We start from the raw sequence: 23,076 nt of genomic DNA, 5'->3' as shown, positions 1-23,076 counted from the left end.
CCACTTCTTCCCTGAAGCCTTCCCTCCTTCACCCACTGGGATTCTGTGCTTTCTCTAATCTTCTCTTACTCCGCCATAATGATCTTATGTGCTCATTTCCTCCGCTGAACTAAGGGTTTCTTGAGGCCAGAGTGCACATCTTGCCTTTCTCCCTTCAATGTCGAACACAGTTAACAGCTCTAGGTGTCAATGAAACTTTGCTGAAAGAATGGTGGCATCTCATGCTCTTTGAAGAGGGTATGTATCTCTTGCCATCAGAAATAGACAATCAAAAGTGCAGAGTAACAACTGTTTCTCATGGGGGCTTGTTCTACAAATCCCCCTTGAGCTCAACACTCGGTGAGTAGGGATCCAGAGGTTATTGCTAGGACATCAGTTTCAGGGCCTAGAGCCATCACTCGCTAGGCCAGACCTTCATGTGTGACGTCCAGCTGCCAGCGGGAAGAAGTCAGTCTCCACTGCCTCCACAGTCTCTGCTGCCACACTGTCACAGGTGGGAACAAGAAAAAGCAGCCCCAGCATGTTTGCTGCCATTGTGCATGGACGATGTCATTGCACATAGAAGCACTAGTGCTCCATTATTGCGATTGGGGGCTGGGTGTGCTCCTTCGTGTTGGGGAAGCTGAGCTGCCAGGCCCAGGGTGGCAGGTGCCCTGCGGGCCAGGTCAGTCCAGCAGGGGTTACTGAAGGTGAGTGAGGAGCCAGGAGGGCAGGAAACTCCTGAATGTTTCCAGAAACCCTGTAGCTCTAGGACTTGCCTGGGCCAGGAGGCCTAGAATTAGAGACTTTCTGGGCTGGAAGGAATCTTAAAAGTCTTCAAATGCAATCCCCAATTTGAAGTGTCAGTAGAGCCCTCTGGGTTTGCTTGTTCACCTCCAGTGATGGGGAACTCAGTCCAGGCCTGGACAGACTGCATTCACACTGGCACCCCATCCCTTCCACCCGGTCCTGTTTCTGACCCTGGACAAAAAGGGCAGGCCTGTGTCCAGGTCTCTCTGGTGGCCCTGCAGAGATCTTCCCAGCTCGAGAGCTTCTTTGCTTGGGTCCTATGGTTCCAGACCTGGTTCCATTTTCTTCCCATCTTGGTGACAGTCCACCTCAACATTCAGGGCCAGAGTGGCTCCCTGGCCTCCCAGTGTTGCATTGTCCGTGCAGAGGGGAGCAGCTCTGCCTGTCTCCTTCTGGACCCTTTGCCTTTGTGGGCCCAGCCCACGTCCTGCCATCCTAACCAGATGGCCAGCCCAAAGTCGACCCCTCAGTCTTGCTCGGATCATGCCAACCTTTGCCCATCTTTGTGCCCTGGGGTCTTGGGTGCCAAGGGCAGGGCATCACAGTCCTCTGGCCAGCTCCCGTCTGAGTTGGAGCTCCCTCAGGAGCCCCGCCCACCCTAAGTGCTGGTCTCCACGATGCACTTGAGGAACATCGTGTCGTCCTTCACGTAGGCGTGCTTGGGTGACTGCAGTTTGCTGAGGGGGAAGAAGAGTGGGCAGCCACTGGCCACGTTGGTTTCACTCTGGGGCCTCTGGAAGGACGCCGAGCTTAGGTCAGGCCGGAAGGCGTCAATGGCGTGCTCACGGTTGTTCTGGTCCAGCAGCATGAAGGTGACCTGCAGGGAAGGGACAGGTGGGAGATCAGGCCCTATGTTAGCAGCACAGCTTGGAGGCCCAGGCTTGGGCTCAGAGCTGTCCTCCACACCTACTGCCTGTGCAGCCCCTCGGACCCTTGGCTCATTTGGATTAGGAGTCAGAGAAGCCAGGCAAGGAGTGCACCTGGCATATGGCCAGACCCAGGGAGCCGGCAGCACCTGGTATTCTGAGTGCACTTCAGAGGCTGTTCCTTGCTGAGGATCAGATGTTCCTTCCATCCAGCAGGAAGCAGGGGAAGGTTCTGATGCCCCAGTCAAGTCTGATTGGCTGTCAGGGGCAAAAGGTGTGACTGGAGCACTGACAAGGTAGGTGGAAGCAATAAGTTGTAACACCCCCCTGGCTTGGAAAGTTTTGCTTCATCAACTACAGCTGGAACCTCCTGGGGCAAGGCAGAAGGGGCAGAACAGGGAGGTCTCCTACTGAGGGCTGTCATCGATGTCCTGAGACATTTGTGGAGCTTCTGGTATACACAGCGCAGACAGAGGTTCCCCTGAGAAGCTGACTGTCTAAAAGTCACACAAACCCTCTTCCCTGGCACGTGCCCCTGAAATGCCCATCAGGAAGTTGAATGGCTTCCCGTTGCCAACTGAAGCAGTCCTCACCCTGCACATTAGAACCCCCTGCGGAGACTTCATCCTGATGCTCAGGCCTTATCACTTACGGGGGTGAGATTCTGTCACTGGTGTTTTAAAAATTTCCCCAGCACTTTTGGGAACTGCCGGGGGTGGGGGGCCTACTGACTCACACCCAGACCAAAGCGGCACACCCGCCCTGCCCCACCTGTTTCCCCACACCTGAGGTCTCCATTCTTGACACCCTCCACTCATGCAATGATGCTGTTCACCCACAGGAAATGCCTATCCCCCAAATCTGTCTATAGGAATTGTGGGGTTTTGTTTGTTTGTTTGTTTGTTTGAGACAAAGTTTTGCTCTTGTTGCCCAGCTGGAGCGCAATGGCACAATCTTGGCTCATAGTAACCTCTGCCTCCTGGGTTCAAGCGATTCTCCTGCCTCAGCCTCCCAAGTAACTGGGATTACAGGCATATACCACCATGCCGAGCTAATTTTTTTTTAGTAGAGACGGAGTTTCACCATGTTGGTCAGGCTGGTCTTGAACTCCTGACATCAGGTGACCCACCCACTTCGGCCTCCCAAAGTGCCAGGATTACAGGTGTGCGCCACTGTACCCGGTGAAGAATTTTTAATGGATTGTATTTTTTAGAGCAGTTTTAGGTTCACAGCAAAACTGAGCAGAAAATACAGAGTTCCCATATACCTCCTGCCCCCACCCAATGCACAACCTCCCCGACTATCAACGTCCCCCGCAGAGTGGTAGTTTTGTAACAGTTGATGAACCTGCATTGACACATCATTATCACCCAGAGTCCACGGTTTACACTGGCATTTACCCTTGGTATTCACCTTCTATGGGTTTTGACAAACGCATAAGGACATGTATCCATCATAACGGTATCAAACAGAATAGTTTCACTGCTCCCAAAATCCCCTGTGCTCTATTCATCTCTCCTGGCCCCTACTCTTGGACAACCACTGAGCTTAGCTTTTGTTTTTGTTTTTGTTTTCGAGACTGAGTCTCACTCTGTCCCCCAGGCTGGAGTGCAGTGGCGCAATCTCGGCTCACTGCAACCTCCACCTCCTGAGTTCAAGCGATTCTCGTGCCTCAGCCTCCAGAGTAGATGAGATTACAGGCACACAGCCCAATGCCCAGCTAATTTTTGTACTTTTTGTAGAGACAGGGTTTTGTTATATTCCCCAGGCTGGTCTCGAACTCCTGGGCTCAAGCACTCCACCTGCCTCGGCCTCCCAAAGTGCTGATATTACAGGCAAGAGCCACCGCGCCCGGCCTGTCTTCATAGCTTTGCCTTTTCCAGAATGTCATATAGTCAGAAGCATTCAGAACGCAGTCTTTTCACATTGACTTCTTTTTCTTAGTAATATGTGTTTAAGGTTCCTCCCTGTATTTTCATGGCTTGATAGCTCTCTTCTTTTTAGCACCGAATAATATTCCACTGTCTGGATGCACTACAGTTTATTTATCCATCCACCTACTGAAGGACATCTTGGTTGCTTCCAAGTTTTGGCAATTATAACTAAAGTTGCTATAAACATCCTTGGGTGGTTTTTCTGTGAACATAGTTTTCAGCTCCTCTAAGTAAACTCCTTTGAATCCAAGGAGAGCAAACTGGCTATATCGTTTGGTATGAGTATCTTTGGTTTTATAAGATACTGCTAAACTGTCTTTCCAAGTGGCTGTACCATTTTGCATTCCTACCAGAAGTGAGTGAGAGTTTCTGTCGCTCCACATCCTCGTCAGCATTTGGTACTGTCAGTGTTTCAGATTTTGGCAATTCTAGTATGTATTAATATGTAGTGGTACCTGCTTCCTTCCTTTTTCCTGAAAATTCTGCTAGTTCAGGCTAGTCTCACGGTACCTCCTCCCAGAAGTTTTCCTTATTTACCCCATGATGTGAAGGGGGAAGAAGAGTGGGCAGCCACTGGCCATTCATTCCGTCCCTCCCTCTCTTTTTCCCTCCCTTCCTTTCTTCCTTCCCTTCCTCCATTTCTCTCTCTCTCTCTCTCTTTCTTTGAGGCAAGGTCTCACTCTGTCACCCAAGCTAGAGTGCAGTGGCAAGGTTATGGCAGACTGCAGCCTCAACCTCCCAGGCTCAAGCAATCCTCCCACCTAAGCCTCCCAAGTAGCTGGGACTACAGGCATGTGCCACTATGCCCAGCTAATGGTTTTTATTTTTAGCAGAGATGAAGTCTTGCCATGTCTCCTGAGTTCAAGCAATCCTCCCACCTCAGTCTCTCAAAGTGCTGGGATTACAGATGTGGGGCACTGCACCTGGCCATGAATTTTATTTCTATATAACCTTTGGGAAGATTCCAGACATTTTAGCTCCTGGACTCATGGAGCTGGAGGGAGCCCTAGTTACTAGATCTGATTGTTTTATAAAAAGGGAAACTGATAACACAGCGAGCGTGGGGGACTTGCCAGGTCACATGGCCAATTCATTGCCAAATCAGGACTAGGACTCAGGCTTCCATGCTCCCCGCCTTGCCCCCATCACCTCCACGCCCATACCTTGTTCCGGAAAGGCCACGGCAGCAACGCATCATACTCCCCTCTCATGATCACGATGAAAAGTGACAGGTGGGTCCTCTTTCCAGTGCCATCTCCATTCAGGTACAGCCGCAGGCATAACTTGTAGCCATACTTGCCAGTGTAGAAGGCTGAAATGCAGAAGCCACAGGCAGCTGGGAAGTGCTGGACTTTGCAGATGTGGGACTGGGATCCAGCGGTCAGGCATGCCCAAGGTCAGTGGCTCAAAACCATGAAAGATGGGGTTAGAGCCCGGCATTCTTCTCAAGTAGGGTGTCAGAGAGGAATGGGCTCTTGGGGGTCATCTAGCTAAGTGTTTGTCAGCTGGCCATCCAAGTCATACACTGCCGAGCCCCACCCTCAGAGTTTCTTACTCGGTAACACTGGGGTGAGAACTGAGAGCTGGCACTTCCAGCAAGTTTGCAGGGGGTGCCAATGCCGCTGGTCCTAGAACCACACTCTGAGAACCACTGATCTAACCAACCTATGTTTTACAGTCTGGAAACCAAGCTGAGAAAAAGACAGTGGCTGGTTACCATCTCACAGTGTGTTGGGGACCCAGCAAGAATGAGGGGCCAGGCTTCCTGCCTCCCAGCACCGGTTTCTTTCTGCTGCCCTATGCCAACTGGTTGGGGTCCCCTGGAGTCTGGGGGTACATGGGGTTACTCGCAGTTCTGCCAGCCATTCTCAGGTGGCAAAACCCTTTGAGGGCTGAATCATCCCTGGTGAAGATGCACAGAAACCCCCTGGGCAGCTAAAGGGGCCATCCCGTGAGAGCATGTCCTCTGGCAGAGCGCCCTTCTGGGAGAGGTTGACTGGGGACATGAATTTGGGGCAGGAAAGAAGGGGGTGGAGGAGGCACAGGCTGGCAGTCTGACTCATCTCTGCCCATTACGTTTTAGTAGAACAGGAAGCTCGAGGTACTGCTTGCTTTTTGCCTCTTTAAAAAGAATCGAGGGAAAAAGGTCTACAAGTAGGGATCGAGACCGCCCCATGAAGAGAGCTGTCCCAACACAGCAGGATGAGTGCTGCTCCTGCAGGAAAGGGGTCCCAGCCCTGCTCTAGGAGTGTGACACACTCCGCTGCCTCATTAAAAAAATTTTTTGAGAGGGTCTTGCTTTGTTGCCCAGACCAGAGTGCAGTGGCACCATCATAGCTCACTGCAGACTCAAACTTCTTAAGCCATCCTCCTACCTCAGCCTCTCAAGTAGCTAGGACCACAGGTGCAGGCCACCATGCCTGGCTAATTACAACATTTTTTTTGTGGAGATGGGATCTTGTTATGTTGCCCAGGCTGGTCTTGAACTCCTGGCCTCAAATGATCCTCTTGCCTCAGCCTCCCAAAGTGTTAGGATTATAGACATGAGCCACTGCACCCAGTCTGCTGCCTCATTTTTTGCCCAAATATATGCATTGTTATATTAACAGATATCATTTAGTTAACAGAAACACTTGCCAAGTAATTACTTTATGCAAGACATTGTGCCAAGTCCAGGGGCCCCAGAAATGAGTAAGAAATGAGTAAGACACTCATTCACATGCTAACTGCAATCGTACACAAGTGCACGTGTCTTAGTTCTCTAATCTTATTTCAGACTGTTGGCTCTCTGAGGCCAGGGGTCCCACGGTATTCACTTGTGAAAATCATCATTCACATCCATCTCGTCTGCACACACTGTGGCCCACAGCACACTTTCCTTCACATCCCAAACCCATGAAGTGGGTAACAGTTTTGATTCCTATTTGCAGAATGGGACTGACATTCAGGGAGGAGAAAGGGCCTGAATGTCAGTCGGCCTGGGCCACTGCTGTGTGTGGCTGCGAGCCACAGGGCAGAGCATGGTTCGCCCACCAACCTCAAGGTCCCAGCACCCAGCATGGTTCCCGGCCATGGCGAGTGGCCTGAATGGGCACTGGCCTAAACTGGACACAGCGTGGCTGTCACAGAGCTGGCTGTTTTCACTGCTTGCTTCCTGGGTCCTGTGAGGCCTGTTTCCCAAGAAGGTCTCTGTGCCTCTGGGAGGTGTTACCTGGGGAGAAGAGGCTGACGGTCCTGCCACAGGCTGACTCATGGCACCGCCTGGTGACGTTGGTGATCTTCCAGAGGAAGGTGCCATCGAAGGAGGCCTCCTCCATGAGGCGCAAGCTCTGCTCCAGCTTGCCTAGGGCCTGGTCTTTCTGGGCTAGGGTCTGCTGCAGCTCCACCACCTGTAGGGAAGATTGTTCAGCCAGGAACACCAGAACCTGGCTTGGGGATGGGATGGGAACGGCGGGATGTGGAGATTGATCTGCCCCAAAGGTGCTTTCCTGACCACGCCTCACTCAGGCATGCGTCTGCATCTGAATGTGCTGCCCTCTGCCTGGCCTTCCTTTTCCTTATCCACCAGGAATCCAGCTCATATGGCCCCTCATCTGGGAAGCCTTCAACCACTGTCCTAGCTCAGTTGCTCTGTTTCAATATGTTCTTACAGAGCCCTTACAATGATTTTATGACACATACTTTTCTGCCTTACCTACCAGATGGTCTCCTCCACTGAAAGCTGGGCCCATGCTCATTTTGTCTTTGTGCCCGTGCCTTGCATAGTGCCTGGTATGTAAAAGTAGAGCTGGGAAGTTTGTGGGTGAAATGAGGATATAATTGTGGCTTTCAGGGAGGCTGCCTTTTAACTGGAGCAAGAGTTACATAAATAAAGGCTAAAGCCTCAGCCACTCCAACTCAGAGCCTGGCCCTTCTAATAGCTTTCCCCAATAAAGTGGAAAGAATACAAATTTATTCTTGGGTGTACTCAGGTAGGGAAGCCATGAATGGAAGTGAGCATCCTTAGAGAAAATTTAATCGTTAACTTTACTGATGGGGAAGGTCCTGAGAGGGAAAGTGACTTGCTCAGACCCACAGGGCAGGTGGCTCTGAGTACCTGCTGTCATGGTAACTGTGAATGGTGAGGCAGATAATGGTAATGGTGAAGCAGGAACTAGAACCCAGGCCTAACTCAATATGAGCAATGATGTAACGTTACTGCAAAAGAAGCAATATTAGAATGGTGATTGGCTACATTAAGAAAAGTATAGGCCAGGCGCGGTGGCTCATGCCTGTAATCCTAGCACTTTGGGAGACTGAGGAGGGTGGATGACAAGGTCAGGAGTTTGAGACCAGCCTGACCAACATGGTGAAACCCCATCTCTACTAAAAATACAAAATATTTAGCTGGGTGTGGTGGCACGAGCCTGTAATCCCAGCTACTCAGGAAGCTGAGGCAGGAGAATTGCTTGAATCTGGGAGTGGAGGTTGCAGTGAGCCAAGATTGTGCCACTGCACGCCAGCCTGGGCGACAGAGCGACACTCTGTGTCAAAAAAAAAAAAAAAAAAAAAAAAAAAAAAAAAAAAAAAAAAGAAAGAAAGAAAAGAAAAGTATAAGCTCTAGAATAAGGGAGAAGACAGCCCTGTTGGACCAAGAACTGTGGCTAAGTGGATTATCTGGAGTCAGCCTGGGACCACACTCCAAGCATACTTCTGTATGCTTCTTTGGAGACTGAGCCAGATCATAGGAGGGCAATGTGAAGCAGCATGCTCTGAGGAAAAGGTGAAGGTGCCGAGGCTTTTAGCCTGAAAAGCGAAGCACTCAGGTACGACAGAATCCGACTCTCCATCCCTGAAGGGCTGTCATGAGGACTAGAAGGTGGATTTGTCTTGTGGGCTCTGAGGGCCAGGGCCAAGAACAATGCAGGGAGCAGAGAGGCTGATTTAGCTTAGTATAAGGAAGGGTGGAATATGTCCTGCACTGGATTGAGCTGCTCAGGGAGGTGGTGTCTTATCACAAAGGAACTGAAGCACTGGATGGGAGGCTGTGACCTTGACTACAGCTTCCAACTCAGCACTCTTCCTGGAAGGGTGTGGGATAAAGGGGAGATATGTTTTGAGGGAGTGACTGCTCTAAGCAGGATGAATGATTAGTAGGAAGCCCGTCTGCTGCTCTGGAGACAGGATGGGGCTCAGCCGGGCTTGAAGGCAAACTTGCCTCCCACACTCACCCTCTGCTCCAAGCTCAGGATGCGCTCACGGTCCAGCTGGCTCTGGTGGATGGAGGTGGCCAGGGCCAGGTGCGAGGCCTCCACCTCCTTGTTGAGGACAGCAACAATGTTCTCAAACACACGCAGCTTCCCTTCCAGCTCAGCCAGAAGCTTCTCCTTCATGAAGTGCTGCAGGGCCAGCTCCTCCTGGCTCTCGGAGCAGGGTGCCCGGTAGCAATCGACCTCCAGGTCCCCCGCCACTTCCACGGCTGCCTGCAGCTGCAGGTCTGACAGGTTCTGCTCCAGGGCCATGGGCCCAGACTCCAGGCCAGAGCCCAGCCGGGTCTTCCACTGTTTCATGAACCCCAACAGCAGGTTTAGGTGGGAGGTCTGGCAGGTGACCTCATGCTCTTGCACGGACGGTGGGCTTCCCTGACAAGAGAGTGGGGCTGATTAGTGAAAACAGAGGTGGAGTGAAGACAGGGGAGCAGTGGAGTGCCCTGCTATCAAAGGTCACCAAGGAAAGTCAGATTCATTCACCCAGCAAAGAGGAGTGGATTTCTGTACAGTGGGAGGGATTCAGAGGAAGACCCTGGCATCAGACATGCCCACGATGAGCCACATGCATTGCAGCTTCTAATTCTGCCCTGCCCTGGAGCGCAAGGATGATTCAGGACCATGGAGAGGGGCGGCAGAGGTGGGGGTCGTTTTAGTGATGTTCTGCGGATGCTTAGGTGAGACATTAAGAAGAACCTCCCTGAGTACTATGATGACTTAATAGTAGGCTCTGATGCTTGGGAAAGTCATTAGTACAAGAGACATCCAGATGAGTGGACTGATGTTACGGGAAGATTCTGGAGGGGCTGCAGTGGGGAGACCTGGAGGTCTGGAACTGCAGTGGACAGATCTCTTTTCTCACACTCAGATGCTTACCTTGAAGGAGCAGCCGACACCTGCAAAGGGGCACCCAACTCCAGCCTCGGCCACCTCAGGATGAGCCTGGAAATAATAATCACATCACTGAATGTTATAGCAATCCCTGTGGCTACCCCGGGGGCTCTCTTCAATGCACCAGGATCCACCAGGGTAGGAGATGGCTTGGGCCACACGACTTTGCACATGCTGTTCCCTTTGGCTATCTCCTTGCCACCCTTCAAGCTTCTGCCCTTCCATGACCTTCCTTCAAAACAGGACCTAGGCCCCTACTGTGATCCTGGGCAGCACTGCTATTTCTCCTGTCAGGGCACAGTGCACACAGCTCCGTAATCATCACTCACTCTCTGGTTGCCCCAACTGGTCGGGGAGGCTCTGTGAGGGTCATGGCTGTGTTCCCAGCGCTGAGGGCAGTGCCTGGCACAGCTGAGACATTCAGAACACACTGACTGCATGAGTAAATGCCTCCCTCCTCCTGAAGTCCATGGGGAATCTTGTGGTCACAATTCCCATCTGCATCCCTCCTTGGCCATCTATCCTAGACTAAGTTGTGTCCATTCAGCAGAACTTTCCCTTTCAGATAATGTCCAGCCCGGGGGAAGTGACACAGGAGGGTCTCGGTGCTATTACAATAGCAATTTGACCCCACTGTTAACCTATTTAGGTCTGAAGCATTTACCAAATGCTTTCAAGGCCGTAATTCTTCCTAGGGCTCCTCACAGCATGGTGGGGAAGAGAGGGTGGGTTTTTATTCCTATTTCACTGATGAAAAAACTGAGGCTTCCAGAGGGGAAGGGATTTGCCCAAGGAGGCCGAGCTGGGAGGCAGCACAGCCCCAGGGCCCCTCCCAGGGCCCCTCCCACACACATCACTGCCTCTTAACAGGAGTCAGCCCAGGAGAGATGGGAGAAAAGTTTTTCCAAGACATATACAGTCATGCGACAGGAATATGTTCTGAGAAATGTGCCATCGCTGTGTGAACGTCATAGGATGTATTTACGCAGACGTGGACGGTGCACCTGCTATACACCGAAACTCAGTGACGGCCTGTTGCCCCTAGGCTACAGACCTGCACAGCACGTGACTGTACTGAATACTGTAGGCAACTGTTAACACTGTAAGTACACGTGTATCTAAATGTATCTAAACATAGAAAAGGTACAGTAAGAATACAGTACTATACTCTTCCGGGACCATCGTTGTATATGTGGTCCGGTGTTGAGTGTTATATGGCACATGACTGTATCTTCATAAAGGCTTGTATCCAGAATATATAGAGAACTCTTACAATCTAATAATAAGAGACAAATGACCTAATAAAAAATGGGCAAGGCCAGGCTCAGTGGGCTCCACACCTATAATCCCAACACTTCAGGAGGCTGAGGCAAGAGGATTGCTTGAGGCCAGGAGTTCAAGACAGCCTGGGCAACATAGTGAGACCTCATTTCTACTTAAAAAATTTTTAAATTAGCCAGGCTTGGTGGCATACACCTACAGTCCCAGCTACTTGGGAGGCTGAGGTGGGAGGATCGCTTGAGCCCAGGGGTTCAAGGCTGCACTGAGCTGTGATCACATCACTGTACTCCAGCCTGGGTAGCAGAGAAAGACCTTGTCTCTCTTAAAAAAAAAAAAAGCAAAACAACAAACAAACACAATCTATCAAAGTATCTTATAAAGTTAAATCATACTTATAAAATAATTTACTTATAAAGTTACCGTACAATGCACACATTTCACTCCTAGGAATTTACCTAAGAGAAAGTAAAACATATGTCTGCACAAAGGTGTGTATGTGAATGTTCATGGCAGCTTTGTTCAAAGCAACCCAAATGTGTCATCAACTGGTGAGCAGATAAACAAATTGGTCTATATATACTATAGAACAACCAAATGGAATTAAATACCAGCATAAACAATAACATGGATGAACCTCAAAAACATTGTGCTAAGTGAAAGAAGACAAACACCAAAGACTACATACTACCTCTTTCCATTCTTAGGAGCTTCTAGCAAAGGCAAAACTAGAGTGACAGTAAGTAGATCAGTGGTTGCCTGGAGCTGTGGGTGGGGAGGGGATTGACTATGCAGGGACACAAAGCAGCTTTATCCCATGCAGAAACGTTTGCCACTTGACTGTAGTGGCGGTCACGTGATTATTTATATTCCTCAAACTGTATACTTCAAATGAGTGAGTTTTATTGCATATAAATAATATCTTGAGTCTATAAGCTCTTTGTTTATTTATTTATTTATTGAGAGAATAATCTCATGGAACCACGTGAAAGGGGATTTGGATGAAAGCAGGAGAGGACAGAGGTCTTTCGGACTGAGTAAATACAAAAAGCCACACCGTTATTATTCTTTAAAAGTAACATAAGCAGAGAGCTGTGGGCTTAATGAGTACAGTTGGTTTGGGACACAGACAGAACACAGCCCAGCAAAGGCCACCCTACCCCCGCCCCCACCCAACTGCCCAGGGCTTCAGGGACAAGTTGTTCCCAACAAATAATAGAAAACAGATGTTTTATGGAAGGCAGGCAGAGGGCGGCCTTGGCAGGGAGACTGTGCTGGCTTCACGAAGTCTGTGGTGATGAAACCTCCCTGAACATGTAGCTTTTGACATGTGAGAACAGCGGAGGGAAGATGCTATGTGTGGACCTGGCTCCTGGGTGAACACACTTCGGGCAGCCTCTCAGGTCCCACCACTCCCTACAGGTCCATGATTCCAATCCTCTGTGGTTCTAAGGGTCAAAGCTTGGTGGGAGAGTCATAAAAGGGATAAGAACGTGAAAATAATCGAGCTAAGAGTGAAATTCCAGACATCACCCCGCAGGTGGAGGGGATGTGTCTTTCAGCAGCGGAGCCGTCCTGGTGTTGTGTGAACAGCAAATGCCTGTTTCAGGAAGTGAAATGCTATTCGGATGAAGGGACATCCTTCTGTGATGTGTGCCCAGATGTGGACTGTGATGAGCCTTGAATGGTTGCTGCAGAAAGGGGCAGGGGTGACTTCAGAGGGTTTTGGAGGCTTCTCTGTCATCATTATGCATTCCTTAGAGTGCACGCAAGTTCAGGGTGTGGCCTCTGGAGCCAGCCTTTTGGGGTTCAGAGCTTGTTTCTGTCACTTCACATACTAGCTTTGTGGCCCTGGGATAGTTATTAACTCCTCTGTCCTGCAGTTTCCTCATCTGCAAAATGGGGATAATAATAATATCCCCCTTACAGGGTTATTGTGAAGATTAAATGAGATAATACATGTAAGCACTGGTATTAGTTACCTATTACTGCTGTAACAAAATATCACAAACTTAATGGCTTAAAACAACACAGCTTTATTATCGTACAGCTCTGGAGGCCAAGGGTCCTAACACGGAAACGTCAGCAGGACTGCGTTGCTCCTGGAGGCCCAAGGGGAGGATGGCTTCCTCCCTTCCCCAGCTTCTCAGGGCTTCCTGCACTCCTTGGCTTCTGGTCCCTTCCTCCATCTTCAAAGCCAGCAGTGGAGCATCTCCCCTTCTCTCTGACTCTCCTCTCCCTCTTCTGAGGACCACTGGGCCGCCTGGATAATCCAGGGTCATCTCCCCATCTCAGAATCCTTCATTTAATCATGTCTGCAGAGTCTGTTTCGCCATTGTTATGGGCTCAGCACCCCCCACCCAAATCATATGTTGAAGTCCTAACCCCCAGTATCTCAGAATATGGAGACAGGGCCTCTAAAGAGTTAATTAAATTCAAATGAGGTCATTGGGGGCGGGCCCTAATGCAATGTGACTGGCATCCTTTTAAGAAGGGGAAATTTGGAGAAGGACCACATGAAGACATAGGGAGGGGACAGCCATGTCAAGGCAGGGAGAGAGGCCTTGGAGGAAAACACTCGCCAATACCGTGCCTCGAACTTATGATCTCTAGAACTGCGAGGAAATACATTTCTGTTGTTTACACCACCCAGTCTGTGCACTTTGTTATGGCAGCCCTGGCAAATACACAGAGCCATGTGAGGTCACATACTCACAGGTCCCCGGGATTCACATGGGGACATCTTTGGAGGACATTATTCTGCCTAACACAGTGTTCAATAAATATGAGCCGTTATTAGTAATAATAATTATTAGTATTGAAATTATTCAGTACTACTACTGAATACTTGTTGAATACTACTACTATTAATAACTCTAAGAATACTAATAGTAGTAATACTAATACTATTACTACTAACTACTACTAATACTATTACTATTACAAATACTATTATTAGTATTACTACTAATTAGTATTCTTATTCCTATGGATTAAGCACACTGCCCCTGGGACATCCCCAGTCCCAGTTCTCCAGTGGCTGTCATATACATGTATCTCATTTAATCCTCACATCATAAACTCTTAACAACGAATTCTCTAAAATTCCATTTTCCCACTGGATTTCCTCAAGGCGGGGAGGAATATCCCTAAATGAACAGGACCAAAACGTGTTTGAATGTTGTCCCATAGGATCCCCGTGAGAATCCTCTGAGGCAGGTGGGGCTGGATTAGTGTCACCTTAATACCAGCAGAAACAGAGGGAATGGCTTAAGGTCACGCTGAGCTTGTGAGTGGAGGAGGTGGGTGCGCCTGTGTGTTCTCCCCCATAGTTGTGAGCCTCTGCAAGGGCTCACTGCTCTCCTGGCACTCATGCAGACACTGTCCCATCAGATCCTCACAGCCATGATGGGGAGGCTGGGGCTTTGAGGTTCTGCTTCCCTCGGGTAGGTGGAGAAGCTGAAGCCCAGGGGTGATCAGTGACTTGTAGGAGGCAACGGGGCAGGCGAGGGCAGCCCAGGAGTCTGGAGTCCGTGTGCAGGCTCTGTCCTCCCCACCATAGTGTCCTTGCCTGGCGTGGCCTCATTCGAAGGCCAGGGACCGAGGAGACAGGAGAGGGAATCAGGAGTTGCAGGAGAAGAACAGAGGATGTGTCCCGGGCCAAACCCATCTGGTGTCACAAGTGGCCCCTGTGTGAGAGGCCTCACTGCTTGCAAATTGCTAAAAATAAAGTGTGCAGTGGAATTTCCTCCTCCGAGGAGACAGAAACAGAGAAAACAGATTCCCAGCCCTGAGGGAACACTCGTTCTTCTGTCTGGGTCTGAGGAGTCTCTGCGTGTGTGGTGTTTCCGGTCACCCCAGCTACCCAGGCCCTTTGTGGTGGGGTCACAGTGGGCCCTAGCGGGAGGCCCCATTTGGAGACCTGGGGCCTCCGGGAATTTGACTGTTAAGAGGGTGCCGGGAGCATGAGTGCCACCTCTGCAGCACCTGCACAGAACAAAGAGGATCTGAGCAGGCCAGGCACTGCCTACCCCCTCACTGGGCTGAGGTCAGAGATGCCCGGAGGGGCTGCTTTGGTTCAGGTCTCAGCTGGTGCTGAGGGGGTGCTCTACATGGGGAGCTCGGTCAGCCTGCCACTGTCAGCCCGTTCCTGCCCTCCTCTGTAACTGGGCCAGTTTAGTCTCTGTCAGCCTCTGCTCAGCTCAACTGCCGCCTCCTCCAGGAAGCCCTGCCTGATTCTCCTGGTTGAAAGTAGTCTTGCCCACCCCTGTTTTTTCCATAGCACTTGGTGGACTCCTGCACTAAAGCCTGACTGTGTTATTTAAGCAGGTATGAAACATTTAGGGGAGGATTCCTTGTGTAGAGGCAGCATAGAGAAGATGCCACCACCTCAGGAGCCATGGGTTAGAGCCTGGCTTTGCCTCCCACTTGCTGTGTGACTTTGGTCCAGGCACACCTCCTCATGGAGCCTCAAAATATTACCTATTGGCAAAATAGGGCTATCACCACCACCCACCACACAGAATGTCACAGGATCGGGGCGATTACGGATGAACACTGTCAAACTCAGAAGTGTAAGGTTTAGGGGTTTATTCCCAGGTATCACACTCCAAGGAACACAGATAAACAGAAGCACATTTACCTCAAATGCACAGAGACTGGCGAAAGACTGCTCAGTGTCTTTCCACGGAGGCAGGACTGACTCCGGGGACAGGGGGCTGAGTTGCCTTTTGTGACCTCAAGGGAGACAGACTTCAGCTCAGTACAAAGAAAGAGGAGAATGTTGCATCCATCAGAGCCCCCCAGGGTGGGTGTGGTTGTTTCATGGAGTAATGAGCTCTCTGCCATTGGAAGGACATGGAGCTACGTAGCAGGAATCCAGTACAGAACAGAAATTGGACTAGACAGCTTAAACTTCTGTCATTTTCTGACTCTAGAAAAATTAAGGCTTTACTGTGAGTTACTGGCATCAGATGTCAGCTTGCCTTTGATCTTCCTGAATGGGCCTCACGGGAAAGAGAGTGGGAGAAACTATCCCATTGCTGATCCTCAGCAGACAGGACTGAAGGTTTTTATCTTCCAGCCCCCCCGGCCGTCCCCCCCTTCACTGTCACTTCTACAGGAAGATCATGCGAGGCAAGTATCAAGTCTCTAACTAGGTCAACATTAATCCTTTAATATCCGCTTCTTATATCAGGTAATCAGTCCATGGCTCTGGGCACTTCTTCGGGAGATAATCATCTAATGAAGTCCGAGGCTGAGGACAAACTGATAAGCAGATGGTGTGGGAAGTGTTTGCAAGGAGGGCTGGTCCTCAGCCCTCTACCCTGCCTCCATTTCCCAGGTTGCCCTACATGTGCAGGCAAACTTAGGAATTACCACACATGCAAAGTGTTGACTTTTCATCAGCCATTTTCCTTTGTTCAAAAGTCCCCCAAGTTCCCACTGGGGCAAAAGTCAGAGGAGTCCCTGGTCTTTCCCCTATGTGACTTTGTGTAGGTGATCAGACCATGATCACCGCCCCTCCCCACCCCAGCTTTTCACCAGGAATCCATGACTCCAGGAGGTGGGGAAGCCAGCAGGGAGGGGAGGGGGCTGCTGCCTCTCAGAGGTCTGCCTGTGTTAAAGAAGCCTTCTTTGCTCACAAATACAGGCAGCTTCCTCTCCCATCCTATAACCTGTTAAGGTGCCTATAATTCTACCATGAATTATAGTCCCTTCATTTGGCTCAAGGCAGCAAGTTTCAAACTGTGCTCTGCAGGGCCCTAGGAGTCCCCAGAACCTCTTAGGGGCTGGGATAAGAGAAAGAAACGGGGCAATTAACAGGCCAGGGCTCCAGGCTCCCCCTCCATCAGAATGTTTCTACTTTCATCTGATTGAAAAAGATGAAAAAAAGCCATTGGATTAGGAGATATTAAAACATCTATGTGATCTAAGATTTACACAATAGATGTATATTAATTTTGTTAAGAGGAAAAAATAAAACAAGCTAAAAACAACAGTCCTAGAGCATTCAAGCAGGCCTTTTGCAAGTGAGGCACAGTGGCCCACAGAGAGTTGAGGGTCTGCTTGTGTCTCACAGCCAATCCACCAGGAGCCAAACAGGGAGGCTCAGGGAGTTACTCCATGGAGCAGTGTATCATATTAACTCTTACCATGTTGCAGAGTGTAAAGTTCCAAGAACATGCACTTGATCCTTACTCTTACTCCCCGAGGGCCTGCCAATGGACAGGCTGCTGAGAAGCAGATGGGAGAGTGCTCAAAATCAGCTCTGGGTGGGAGAGGAAATTCCCCTGAACTCTCTGAATGAGAAGGACCAGCTCAGAGAAAGGAGAAGGAGGTGTGGGAACTCGCCTGCCTCTGGTCCAACGGTAGGGGGATAGCTGCCCTGCCGGCACTGCTATCATGGTCTCCTGGAAAGGCCTTGCAGAGCCGGCTTAACATCCTCATTTTACAGATGCAGACACAGGGCCTGGGAATTGCTGCCAGCCGAGCAGAGAATTATGGAGAACTACCCTTGGACATCAGGCTACTGATCCCTGGGCAACAGTTTGCTGCAAGAAGAGGGCTTTGGCTGAAAGGAGCCAGGCACCTCACAGTGGAGGTAGAGAGGGTGGCTGAGCAACGAGACTCCTCTGCAGGTCTCAGGGCCCCAAGTGTAAACAAGAGGATTTGATTTTGAGCAGTGACTCCTGCCTGTTTGGATTCGTGGACCAATATGAGTGTGTGTGTGTGGTTTTTTTAAATTGAGACATTAACAAAGAGATTGCCATCTTTTTAATTTTTCTTAGTAAAGGCTTTACCAAAAACTATCATCTATTATAACATCCTCTCATTTATATAAAGACACGCATAGGACAGACACAATCTCAGAGTAAAGGTTGGTTTTAGAAATGGAAAGAATTCAGTTTACATAAACTCATTTATAGAATTGCCTTATTTTAATCATTTTGTCATGAGCTGGTGGGAATGGATCAGTGCTGGATAGCACGTGGGAACCTTTGAGCAGGACATGTTACCTATGAGGGTCCTTCCAGCTTGGGAGGGCCAGGGTTCTAAACTGCAGCTCCTGAAACTGTCTCTCTGGCCTATCACACTTCCAAATGTGTCTCTTATTCCTAGAAGCACAGTTTGGCAGAGTCCAAGAGGTGAGCTGATAACGGTCTCTCCCTGCCTAAGGGCAAACAGAGGCAGACAGAACCATCTAGTTGAGGAGTTTGCTAACTTTTTTGTAAAGGGTTGGATAGTAAATATTTGGGCCATGAAGTCTTTGTTGCAAGTACTCAATTTTGTATAATTTTCATGTGTCTCAAAATATCTTTTTTTGTTTTTTTTGAGACAGAGTCTCATTCTGCTACCCAGGCTGGAGTGTAGTGGCACAATCATGGTTCACTGCAGCCTTGACTTCCCTGGGCTCGGATGATTCTCCTACCTCAGCCTCCAGACTAACTGGGACTACCGGCACGTGCCATCATGCCAGGCTAATTTTTATATTTTTTGTAAAGATGGGGTTTTACCATGTTGCCCAAGCTAGTATCAAACTCCTGGGCTCAAGCTCTTTGCCCACCTTGGACTCCCAAAGTATTAGAATTACAGGCATGTAATTGTATGTAATTCGAATTCTAACACTTCAGCATTACAGGCACGTTTGTCATTTACCAAAGGGTTTATATTTGTCATTATAAGAAGTTTTTTGATTATTATTGATTGGGCCTCATAACAATTCTGTGACGCAGAAAACATCTTCACAGACAAGCAAGCTGTGGCTGGGGAACATCAGCAGTGCACCGGGCCACACAGTGAGAGACTGGCCTCACAGCCTCGAGAATTACAGGTCATTATGCATGGCCTATCATTCTTCTGATCTTTTCAACCATTTGAAAATATAAAAACCACTCTTGGCTCGTTGCTCAGGAGGTGGGCCAGATGTGGCCCATGAACCGTAGTTTGTGGACCCCTGGTCTGGACTGTTCTCACCCTAAGTCTATTGCCAGGTGGCTTCAGGCAAGACACTTCACCACTGTGAACATCAGTCTCCTCACTCCTTATAAAGTGAATTCAATCTGGACTCAGGACTAGTTGGGAGGTGCCTGCCAGGGGCAGAGTGCGCAGCTGTCTACTTGGCCTCAACCTGGAAAAATCAAGACAACAGACAAATGCTTTTCCGTGATATACCAACGTACCCTCTCCAGAGTTCGAAGACGGCTTCCTGGGCTCACAGACTGGAGGTCTTCCCCTCTGCATTTGGGGCAGATCTGATCCTCGCCGTTCCTGGGGAAACATGGACAAAGCCTTGGAGAGAGGCACTACAGTTCCCTGCACCATCCACTCTCCTGACAGCTCCAGAAGCCTCAAGTGTCAGCAGCTTGGGGATTGTGTATGTCCACAATCCCAGAGCCACAGTTCCTAAATTGCAAAAGTGCCGAGCAGCCCACGTTTTTTTTAGTAATTTGCAGTGAGCTTCCTGGGCTGCCAAACCTGCCCTGACTGCACTGACCGGAAGCTATTACAGCCCTTACTTACCCCACTTAGTGTGAATATATACATATTTCATTGCAGAAACATTAATGTGCTTGATTACAGGGCACTGCCCCATTCCCTGCCAGAATTACATAATGCCCTGATTTGCTTTTCTAAAAAATTCTGAATTACAAAACACATCTGATCTCAGGGGTTTAGGCAAGAGATTGCTGACATGTGACTATACTTGCTCTTCTCATTTGGTCCTCCATTTGGTTTTGGTCTCATATGTTTAGTAATTACAGAGGATCATGGCCTATTAGAACAAGAAAGGGCCTCAGAGAACATCTGGCCTGGAGGTTCTTAATCAGGAGTGGGTGTCAGATTCTAATGGGTAACACCTGGGTACCCGTGGATTTTTGTTTTGTTTTGTTTTTTTGGGGTTTTTCTTTTTTGGAGACAGGTCTTACTCTGTCGCCCAGGCTGGAGTGCAGTGGCATGATCTCGGCTCACTGCAACCTCTGCCTCCCAGGTTCAAGTGATTCTCATGTCTTAGCCTCCCGAGTAGCTGGGATTACTGGGATTACAGGTGTGCACCACCACGCCCAGCTAATTTTTGTATTTTTAGTAGAGACGAGGTTTCACCTTGTTGGCCAGGCCGGTCTCAAACTCCTGACCTCAAATGATCCTCCTGCCTCGGCCTGCCAAAGTGCTGGGATTACAGGCATGAGCCACTGCACCTGGCCAGCACCTGCGTTTTCACAAAGCTCCTGGTGTCTCTGACCTGCTACTGAGATAGCCCATTTTACAAAAGAGGGAATGAGGCCCCAGAGGGCATGTGGATTAGTCAAGGTAGAGTGAGTCAGGAGCACAGCTGAGTAGAAGTTCTTCAGGACTTAGGCCTCAGGCCTCGGCCCTCCAAATTCCAATCAGCTCCCTCCTCTGCCAGGTTTTGGAAGGAGGGAGAGGAGAAACCAGGAGACCCACCACCAGAGCCTGAGCTGAACCCTGACAATCAGCTTGATGGTAAAACCAGACAACCTCTGCTCCTCCACCCTCTGGTTGGCCTTTCCACGGTCACAGCCTCTCCTCGCTATTCTCACAGCCTCCTCCTTTGTCATCACGTTTGAACTTCTCACTTGCCTGATTCAGCTTTCCCACCTTCTTAAGCTGTAAAACCTCAAACAAAAGGTCATCACATGAGGCAGTTTAAGGGCATATTTGCCAGGAAACTGACCAAAGCTGACCTAATCTATTAGGCTTCAATGTCCTCATTTGTAAAATAGGATCATAATAGTATCCACCCCTCTAAGCTGTGCTGAGGACCTGAGGGCAGAGCATTTGGCACACAGTAGGCACATAATTGCTTAAAGAGGAATGTTGATGATAGTACTGATGTCATGCCTTTCTGGGTTAATACTTTAAATATCATTAAATACATAAATATATATCGATCTCTTTGTCCCCTCCAAAAGGGTTCCCAGCAAACAGTCTGAGGTGATGAGCAATGCTGTGGAAGGAGAGATATTCGTCTAACAGTTTGTCATTCACCAAGGGGTTTATATTTGTTACTGTAAGAACTTTTGTGATTATTATGCATTGGGCTTCATTAATAATTCTGCTACGCAGAAAATAGCTTTACAGACAAGCAAGCTGCGGCTTAGGGACATTAGCAGTGCCCCAGGCCACACAGTGAGACAGTGGCCTCACAGCCTCGAGGCTCTCCTCGGTGTGATGGCTTTCCCCTGTGGGAGCTGACGCCTTTCTGTGGCTTCCTCTCCTTCCACCATAGCCAGAGGGGCAGTGTCAGGGAGCGTGAGAAACGGGTGTGGAAACTGAGGCCCAGACAGGAAAAGTCACCTGCTCGAAGTCACAGGCTCTTCTGCCCCTCACCTCCCATCAGGGGTACCTCCCTGGCACCCACTTTCTGCCCACCCTCCGCTCCTCCATCACCTCACCTCAGGTTCTCAGAGAGACAGCCTGTGCAGCAGAGAGCCCTAGGCTCCTTTGGGTCCTGGCAGACGGTGGGAGGGCACCCAAAGGGGAACTCATTCTCATCAGGGGCCAGGCGTGGGCTGCTGCCTGAGCTGGATGCCATCTCAGGGTCCCAGGCTGGCCAGAAGGCCTGTCTAAGTTCCTTCAGGACAGGGGACCAGCCCTGTGGAGTCCTGGCCTGGGCCTCACTCTCTGGTGAGTAGGAGCTCTGATGACTTTATCTTCTTCTCTCTGGCTTGTGTGGTTCAACGTCACAGCTGAGTCACAGCAGGGATGGAGCAGGAATTACCCTTTGTGGTGATAAAAATCCCCTGGATGGTGACTGAAGGCTTTAGGAGTGTCCAGTCATTTTTTTTTTTTTTTTTTTTTTAGAGTGAGAAAAAGCAAGAGAGCAAGTCAGAGAAAATGACCCGTGTCACAGACTCTCAGAAATCACAGTGAGAGTTCCCCTGGCTGAGAATCGCAGGCTGCCGCTGGCTTCCCCCACCTCCCTGGGCACATCGGAGGAGAAGGCCACAGCTGGCCCCTGGTCTGTGTTCCCTGGCACCTCTGAGCAGCCTGGAATTCTCAGTGGGAGTGCTCACCTTCCTGGTGGAAATCCCCAGGGTGTTGAAGGCAAGTCCAAAATTTCAAGTTCTAGGCACTTTTGCTCTGCTCTGTGTGGAGTGTCTGGATAATCTCAAAGAGAAGTCACTTCCTCACAGTGGGTTCTGATGACCCCATCTGTAAAAAAGAAGTCGCAACAGGTGGCCTCTAGGCTGTAAGATTCTGGGACCCTATCTTGACTGGGACTGAGGCAACCAGAAGGAACAGGAAAGCCCTGATGAAATCCAAGGCCTTAGGACCACAGACTCCTCAGGGCCCTCCCTGCACCACCCCACTCAGGAAGTCATAGGTGGCTACATGCTCCGGTCAGGTGCCACCACTTTGCTGCCTCAAGGAGAACAAAGCACTAAACAACTACAAGATCACGGTAGCTGGTCTCAGCAGCCAAGTGGGACACAGATCCACGTTTGCAGGAAAACTGCACCGTAGAAATGATGGCTCCTGGCATGTGTACTGTGTGCTGGGCAACAGTTTCCCTCCAAATCCTCACAGCAACCTGCAAGGAATTCTTCTGCAGCTGTATATAGGGTCAGAGAAGCAAGATGCCTGGTCCAAAGGCACACAGCCTCTGGTGGTAGAGCGGGATTCACTCCAGGGCTGTGGGGCCCCAAGCTCTGTGCGCGTGATCTCTGATGGAGATCAGAGTACCCAGCTCTTGTCTCATCTATTAAATGGAGAAGACGATCCCTCACATCTTTCCATCGAGTTCGGCTGCTACAGAGGTTTTGCAAACTTTCACATTGGTTTCAGATCATGGGTTTTGAGGTCAGACAGAGCTGAGTTGAAATCCTGGGTCCACCGCTTACTAACTGCGGGCCCTGGGACAAAGTCCTTAACTTCTCTGAAACGCAGATTCTGCATCTGTAAAATGGGACAATAATACCTATTTCACCCAACTGTTGTGATGACTAAATGAGATCGTGGATCAAAGTGTGGTGTGTAGCTCAAGTGAAGTACTTGAAAGACTTTGACATTTGGCTCAGATGGTGACTACAGGTCTTCCAGCTCCTC

The 23,076-nt window shown here is 49.7% G+C and overlaps 1 protein-coding gene across 2 annotated transcripts; it reads right to left on the bottom strand.

Annotated features, from left to right (window-relative positions):
• Nucleotides 1–586: 586 nt before the first annotated feature.
• On the bottom strand, nt 587–22,190 carry TRAF1 (TNF receptor-associated factor 1). 2 transcript variants are annotated; one of them, XM_011927400.1, is made up of 8 exons: nt 22,044–22,190; nt 21,423–21,788; nt 19,188–19,275; nt 9,712–9,777; nt 8,800–9,210; nt 6,801–6,978; nt 4,753–4,901; nt 587–1,606 (listed from the first exon to the last, which is right to left on the bottom strand). In XM_011927400.1, the coding sequence occupies exons 2-8, from the start codon at nt 21,560–21,562 to the stop codon at nt 1,388–1,390; spliced, it is 1,251 nt and encodes a 416-aa protein (XP_011782790.1). In that variant the 5' UTR covers nt 21,563–21,788; nt 22,044–22,190; the 3' UTR covers nt 587–1,387. The 2 variants fall into 2 exon arrangements, with proteins under 2 accessions (XP_011782790.1, XP_011782791.1); XM_011927401.1 differs by lacking the exons at nt 19,188–19,275; nt 21,423–21,788; nt 22,044–22,190 and adding an exon at nt 9,985–10,056.
• Between the last annotated feature and the right edge of the window lie 886 nt (nt 22,191–23,076).

This window comes from Colobus angolensis, unplaced genomic scaffold, assembly GCF_000951035.1.
Source record: "Colobus angolensis palliatus isolate OR3802 unplaced genomic scaffold, Cang.pa_1.0 Scaffold71, whole genome shotgun sequence".
Lineage (NCBI taxonomy): Eukaryota > Metazoa > Chordata > Mammalia > Primates > Cercopithecidae > Colobus > Colobus angolensis.
The sequence above is the reverse complement of the archived record's forward strand: the minus strand, read 5'-3'. Positions and strand labels throughout refer to the sequence as shown.

Bases quoted from the DNA above. Each gene is read 5' to 3' on its own strand.
- TRAF1 (XM_011927400.1), bottom strand. From the start codon at position 21,562: ATGGCATCCAGCTCAGGCAGCAGCCCACGCCTGGCCCCTGATGAGAAT. The intron at 4,902-6,800 runs GTAACACCTCCC...TCTGCATTTCAG, and splicing joins CGTCAGCCTCTTCTCCCCAG to CCTTCTACACTGGCAAGTAT. The intron at 1,607-4,752 runs GTATGGGCGTGG...CCTTCCCTGCAG, and splicing joins CGTGGCCTTTCCGGAACAAG to GTCACCTTCATGCTGCTGGA.